General features: G+C 30.2%; 1 protein-coding gene across 1 annotated transcript; it reads left to right on the top strand.

Annotated features, from left to right (window-relative positions):
• Positions 1 to 4,776: 4,776 nt before the first annotated feature.
• On the top strand, positions 4,777 to 6,747 carry LOC105637560 (WRKY transcription factor 18). The gene is made up of 5 exons (XM_012221048.4): positions 4,777 to 5,241; positions 5,339 to 5,410; positions 5,504 to 5,842; positions 5,947 to 6,063; positions 6,155 to 6,747. The coding sequence occupies exons 1-5, from the start codon at positions 5,167 to 5,169 to the stop codon at positions 6,545 to 6,547; spliced, it is 996 nt and encodes a 331-aa protein (XP_012076438.1). The 5' UTR covers positions 4,777 to 5,166; the 3' UTR covers positions 6,548 to 6,747.
• The last annotated feature ends 1,279 nt before the right edge of the window (positions 6,748 to 8,026 follow it).

Raw genomic sequence — 8,026 nt, 5'->3', positions numbered from 1 at the left:
TGGATTCAATTTATTTTATTGTAAGATTCAGCAATTCAAATAATATGTATGAAATTGTGGAGAAATTCAGTTTTTCTTTCTTTTCTTTTGTTGACTTGCATATATCTTATCTAAATTAGGGTTAGGATTAGGTTTTTATTTCTCAGACCATGATTAGAATCTTAAATATAAATAATAGAATAAACGCTTTCTCCCGAGTGTTTAAAGAGATTTTATATCTAATGTTGGAACTCAAAATTTCTAGTTAAGAGAGAAGAGATTTATATTATCTCATCTCATCCGTCGCGGACAAAAATATTTTAATAGTAATGATTTAAAGTTTTGAATACACTAAAAATAAATTACATTTCCACCTATTTAAATCCTTGTTTATCCTAATATCCAACTCTAATTTGAAGTAAGGTCAGTAATAATTTTGACATGTGAAATGAATTTTTCTTTGGTCTCCAATAATATGGGTTCACCGTGTTTCAGCCTGAGATATTATTCCAAAGAAGAAGAGCTTTCATTCTGAAAATTAGGCATGACAATGAGATAACATTTTCACGAGAAAACACAACTCTAACCAACCCAACTGGTTCACATGTTCGATCAAGATCAAATAGATAAGGATCAAATTAAAGAAAACACAACTACCATTTTCTTTTTTTTTTGTACCAACATTTACTTTGAATATATATATTGAATTGCATTTTCCTTGATCGTTACTTTCATTTTTTATACAATTACAAAAACGACGTTTCGTTGGATCCTAATTAATTAATACGTCATGGCTGAGTTTGACGTTTCCAAGTTCCAACCATCCATGCTTTGTTCTCTTGTTCGATAGAGTATAATATATACACTTACCCACTCACTACATTATTTAATTAACCATATATATAATTTCAGTTCAGGCACATGGGAATTCAAGTAATTAGTATATATATATTGGCTTTCGTACCCATATGAATTTATTAGGTTTTGTGTAACTTCAAATGTTAGCCTAATTGACTAATGTGTGTGTATATATATATAAGAATAATTTATTTTTAATGTTACATATAATAAAAGGCAAAATTATTATTTCGTCCTTGAGATTTTACATAATTATTTAAGTAGTCATCGACATTTATACATATATTTATAACCTCCCTGAGGTTTGCCACCGTCATATTAATTGATCCTTCCGTAAAAAAAATACACTTTTTCCGTTAATTTTGAGAAGAAAAGACGAAATTATCCTTTGGAAAAATAATTATTTCATCCCTGAGGTTTGCCATAATTATTAAGTAGTCCCCTACATTTATACAAATATTTATAACGTCCTTGAGATTTACTTCCATCATATTAATTGGTCCTTCCATAAAAAAAAAATACACTTTTTCCATTAACTTTGAGTGGAAAAGACGAAATTATCTTTTATAAGTTTTCATCGACATTATTATTAATCCATTTCCTCTAAAATAGCTAAAACTCACATTTTCACCATCTTTCTCAACCCAACGCGGTCTTCATTGCCACCACCGTGTCAATGAAAACTATCATCTCCATAACCAGATCACCACCAAAACTAAAACCCAACATCCAAACTCAATCAAGCCATCATTACCCTTTATCCATTTATCTCTCTCTCCTTGATTAGAAGATTTAGGTTAGTTTGGTCATTCTATTAAAAATTAACAACAAAAAGTGTGTTTTTTGGACGGAATGACCAAGTAATATGACGAAAATAACCTCAGGGACGTTATAAATATTTTCTCTTTTAGTTTTGTTGGTGATCTGGTTATGGAGATGATACTTGACAGAGACACGGTGGTGGCAATGAAGACTGCGTTGGGTTGAGGAAGATGGTGAAAATGTGAGTTTCAGGTATTTTAAAGGAAAGGGATTGACAATAATGTTAATGAAAACTTATAAAGGATAATTTCATCTTTTCCGCTCAAAATTAACGGAAAAAGTGTATTTTTTTTATGGAATGACCAATTAATATGACGGAAGTAAACTTCAGGGACGTTATAAATATTTGTATAAATGTAGGAGACTACTTAATAATTATGGCAAACCTCAGGGACGAAATAATTATTTTTTCAAAGGATAATTTCGTCTTTTCCTCTCAAAATTAACGAAAAAAATGTATTTTTTTTACGGAAGGACCAACTAATATGACGGTGACAAACCTCAAGGATATTATAAATATATGTATAAATGCCGAGAACTACTTAAATAATTATGTAAAACCTCAAGGATGAAATAATAATTTTCCCATAATAAAATAAGTGATTAAATATGTGATGGTCATACACATTTTTATATACTATGGTCAAAATTAAGAGGGGATTTGAATTAATGAAATTTAATATTTCATGGATTTGTCGAATCCCAATTCATTTGGTGGAGAAGAAAGAGTTCATAACGCATGAAATTGATTAATTTATATATTTTTAGTTCTATTGTTCTAAAAGAGAGATGTGATATTTCTCAATATCATTTTTTATTAATGAACAATGGAATTTAAATAAATTAATTTTAGTCTAAATATATCTTTTAAATTCATGATTTTGTCTTTCGATTAAATAATTATGAAATCCATATGGAATTTTACATTCCACTGATATCCGAACAACTGTCGATATCAGTACATACTAGTTTAATTAACCCTTTTGTTTGAATGAAAATATATTTTTTTATGGGTTGATGGTGAAAGGAAGAGTCATCTTACATTTTTTTTTTTATTGAGTGATATTGTCAACATCTCAAGAAGAGGATAATTGAAGGTTAAAAAAGTAAATTATTAAAGTTAATTCCTTTTGTCTTCAAGATTGACTCCGGTCCATAATGATACGTGTATTATTTATAATGTTCAGTGACTTAATATTTACATTATATATGTGTAGATAAAAAATTCAATGCCTTACATGATAAGAAAAGAATATTTAAAGGTGTGAAAGAAATTAAATTATAGCAACATTTGCTTTGCAACTCGATCCGATAGTTCTAATATCAAATTAAATTTGGACCCGTTTGCTTATATTTTCCATGTACAGCCGACCCGATTCACATTACTGGGAGATTAAGTCAAGGAAGAGTAGAGTCCAGTCAATATTACACGTCAGCTGGAGATATTTTTATATAAATTGTATTTTACACATTTCTATCTGGAAAGTCCCACAACTTTCATTCTGCTAACTTCCAAATATTTATAATTTCTGTCTTTTACCATTTTTTTCCATTTCATTTTATTTTTTCTAATTACTACGAAATTTTTCATTCATGAATATATAAATTCGCACGTTTCACATTAATGAAAAGATAAATCGAATTACCGGATAAATGTATCTTTTAAAGCTCAAAGTAATTTTATTTTCATAATCTAATGAATTTCAAATTCCTAATTGGAATTTCATAATGTCAGTGTCCCCGTAGGGCGAGATAGTCAAGGAATCCAATTGGATTAGGTCAAATATTCATGACTATTTCATATTTCATTTTCTTTTTCTGAGCATGGTGTGTTTCACGATTTCCCATTCCCAGTAGGAAAGTTTCCTTCTTCATTAGCTCTTTCGTAAATGCATCCCCAAACAGAAACTGCGTGGACTGTGCTAAATATTTTCATCAATAAGTATTTTTTTTTAAATTATTTGCATTTTTTCCGTTTATATACCCGTTACTGTACTTAAGCGAAGATGATATTCGTATAAAACCCTTTTGACGGGAGCGATTTGAAATATTATTTATCGTTTATTCGCTTGATTTTTATATTCGCTTAAAATTATTATTCCATAACTTGCAAGCAACATTAATTATTAGTGTTGAGTAGAATTTCCTCAAACTTGCCAAAACCTAAAATTGTTGTTCCATTCTTTGGATGATGCAACATAAAATATTTTTTGCTTAAACTAAAATTTTATTTGGAAATTAACTAAACACCTAACACATGGAACCTAACCTTATCAATACTATTTCCTATGTTTAGTTTTTTTTTTTTTTTTCTCATAGAAACATTTTAATTTTTGTATTGGGACAAGGCATATGTAAGGTTATTTTAGTGTTTGTTTTTGTATATGTTGTCAATTTTTCAAAGTGCTTAATTTCAAAATCAATCGAATTGCAACGACAAAAAGAGAAAGAAAAAGTAGGAAAAGTTCAATTAAAAAACAAAGACAATTTCAACATGTTAATTGAATTTAGCCCTCTCATTGAGATTAATAATAGTTCATTTTCGATTTTCCGATCATTAGAACCGGATTTAAATAAAAAGAAATTTATTTTATTAAATTTAAGTCAATTATTTAATTTATTTTTTAAGACAAATACATAATTCAAAATCAATTTACAAGTTATATAAAAAATTACTCCATATTTTTTTTCTTTTTTTTTTTTCGAATTTAACCCGTAATATAGATCATAATATATAAGCAGAGTGTGGAGAATCGCAATCGCGTTAAAAATTGAAGCTAAAGAAAGTCTGAACATATGAAAAGAGCTCTGAGATTCCATCCACGTTGAACGCACATGCAGTTAATAACAAAATTATGCTACAAGATTTGTAAATTATTTGTCCGGCAAGAACAACAGAAGACTATTCTTGTTAGCATTCTTTTGATTTAGATAAGGACAAACGAAAGAACGTGGAAAGACAGAAAGGGGGAAGAAGCTAGAAAGTCCACGAGGATAATATTAAGGTCAACAAGAACCAACTTGGTGTATGTACGTATCAATCCATCCACTATTTATTATATTGTTATTATTTTTGTTTTTATTAGTGAGTTCTTTCCTTAGCCTTGAGTCCTTGACCGTGACAAGCCAAAGAATTCAAAATTCTTGCATATCGCAACCGACGTAAATGACTTTCTCTTCTGCTGCCTCCCCTCTTTATTAAAGATTGCGGATACAAACAGACGCTCAGTTACCTTTCTTCCTTGCTTATTGAATCTTGAATTATCGATTCTATGTTTATATCTTTCTTTCTACTGCTGCTTCCACTCTCTTTCCTTCTCCTAGCTCCACCTAAGAATTAAGATATTGTTTTCTTTCTCTTTCTTTTTCTCTATATATTCAATCCCTTCCTTCACTCGTTTTTCTCATTCGCTTGACCTTCTCCAGACTACTTCTACATACTCACCTTTTCTTGATTCTTGATTTCTCGATTTCTTGAATTGCCTGTTCCTTTTTCTCTTTTTTTTAATGGACTCATCTACTTGGGTTAGCACCTCTCTTGATCTCAACATCAATCCTTTCAAGCATATCGATGCAATTCCGGTTAGTAAGATTAATTAATCTGATTTTGTTTCATTTATTTTAAATTGATTAATTATATCCCAAGAATTAACTTCTTGAATCTTTCTTTTGAAAACAGAAGAGGGAATCGGAAGCAGAAGTAGTAGATTTTACTGGGTTTGAAAGGAAAGTGCCTGCGGTTAAAGAAGAGGTGAGTTTCAATATATTTCTTTTATATAAAATAATGATTTTACATTGAACTTGCTTAACATCCAGTACTAATTAAACATTAATCTGATGACAGACCAGCGTTTTGATTGAGGAGTTGAACAGGATTAATGCTGAGAACAAGAAGCTAACAGCAATGTTAACTGTTTTATGTGAAAATTACAATGCTTTGGAAAAGCATTTGGCTGATTTAATGAGCAAAAACTCTGATAAGAAAGATGTTGGAATAACTTCAAGAAAAAGAAAAGCTGAGAGTGAGGATTATAGTAATATGATTGCAAGAACTAATAATGGAACTACAGAAAGCAGTTCTAGTGATGAATTAGACTCCACTACTTATAAAAACCAAAAAGAAAGCATCAGAACTAGCACTTCAAAGTTTTATCTTCGGACCGATCCATCTGATGCAAGCCTAGTAAGTGATAATTACTTTCTATGCAAAATTTCCCATATAGTCTTTTATCTTTTTTCTTCTTTTAGATGTTCTTAACTTATATATTAGTTACTAAATCATTTCAGGTCGTGAAAGATGGATATCAATGGAGGAAATATGGTCAAAAGGTTACAAGAGATAACCCTTGTCCTAGGGCTTATTTTAAGTGCTCATTTGCCCCAAGCTGTCCTGTGAAGAAGAAGGTAAAATACTGATTAATTAACAGTACTTAATGAATGTTATTATTATGTTTTCATTTAATTAATTAAGTGAGATTTAATTTTTGATATTCAGGTCCAAAGAAGTGCAGAAGATCCTTCTGTTTTAGTAGCAACTTATGAAGGAGAGCACAACCATATGCAACTATCACAACAACCAGCTGATCATTTATCTAATTTAGGGTCAAGTTTAAGAACTCAAGTTCCTGCTATTACTGATCCTACCAGAGTTGCTTCAGGTCCTAATACTGTAACTCTTGACTTGATCCGAAGTACTGGAAAATTGAAAGATGATGACATTAGTGCTAAAAGAGATCATGTCCAAGCAATTAGCAGTGAAAATCCAGCAATTCAACAAGTTTTGGCGCAACAAATGGCTTCTTCTTTGACAAGAGATCCAAATTTCACATCTGCACTTGCTGCTGCTATTTGCGGAAGATTTAACGAGACCCGGATCCAGAAATGGTGAATATAACATTATTATTATCAGGAATTCAGAATTTTATATATAAATCTATATATATTTGTAATTTAATTTAGACAATATATATCTAGAATTAGTGATATATGTATATATAGAATTTAGAGATTATAAGGTAATTAAAGTTATCAGCAATCTATGTTCAACATTAGTAGATAAAAAAATGTGAAAAATATTATTTTTGAATACATTAGCATTAGCCAAGTAACAGTTAACCAATATAAAAACATGAATGCAAGATCGATTTCTGTAAAGCACACTTACTGAAAGAGTAAAATATTTTTACGCTCTATAGTCTAAAGGAGAAATATAATTCATCTTGGTTCTTAAAAGAAAAAACATCGAAATATAAAATTTACCGTAGTCATATATAAAAATAAATTAACATCAAATGAATTATATATAGTAAGAAAAACTAGTTAATTTTGGTTGATTTCATATTTATTTTATATATAACATTTCAATATAGCTGTCAATCGGGTGTGCTCTGATTGATCTTTCTACCTCTCGTAAAAGATGTAGAGAGTTAGAGGTTTTAAATTTGAATTATTTCTACCACCACAGTGTCATTCCGGTTTATTAAGCCTTTCATATATCAAAAAAAAAAAAATTCAATATAGCTTAATTTAATAAAGACTTTTTTTTTTTGATAATAAAGGAGATCATAATATTATATTAAATCAAAAGCAATAAGATTTTCAATACAGCGGGGAATCATGTCCCATAAATGGAAACAAGGATGTAAATATGTCACACGAGCAAGAGCATGTGCAGGCTTGTTGACTTACCTCCTAGCCCAAATCAATTCACAAGATGGATTTTGAGAAAGCAGTTGTTTAATCTCTTCTAACACTGGTGCCCAATCTGAATAAGGTTCAAAACCAGCCGTGACAGCTTGAAATAATCGCAAGCAATCTGTTTCCAGTAGAACCCTACCAAATGATCTCGCGAGCAACCAAGACAATACTTTCCTCAGACCAATGGCCTCTGCGATGTGTGGTTTTAGCACCCCGGCAAAATAACCTGTGCAAGCTACTAAAAACTGCCCAGCTTCACTCCGGACAAGGCCAGCATATGAATAAAGACTAATTAGATTAACTTAACTTCATGTTTTGAAGTTATTTCAAATAGTTTTGAAGACTAATGGAATAGCAGGAAGTTGTTACTTTTTGCTGTTTGATCAAAAAGAAAAAGAAAAAGAAAAAGAAAATGGAAAAGAAAAAATTGTCTCGACTTCTAGATGAAAGTGATATCTATTACTTGAACTAATTGGACTTGTTCTACTGCCTAAGGAAAAGACACTTTTTTCCAACTCCACTTCACTGTCTTAACCAAAGGGAATTACATAAATATATCAACCAATCACAACTCCTACATTTTTCTTTCTAGATCGTATAAAGCAAGCCATGATCTCTATTTAATTGAGTTTATTTATTGAGAGTAAAGTTTATTTATTTTTAACTAATT

This window comes from Jatropha curcas, chromosome 8 (genome assembly GCF_041381405.1).
Source record: "Jatropha curcas cultivar XTBG-Jc1 chromosome 8, XTBG_Jcur_1.0, whole genome shotgun sequence".
Classification (NCBI taxonomy): Eukaryota; Viridiplantae; Streptophyta; class Magnoliopsida; order Malpighiales; family Euphorbiaceae; genus Jatropha; species Jatropha curcas.
The sequence above is the reverse complement of the archived record's forward strand: the minus strand, read 5'-3'. Positions and strand labels throughout refer to the sequence as shown.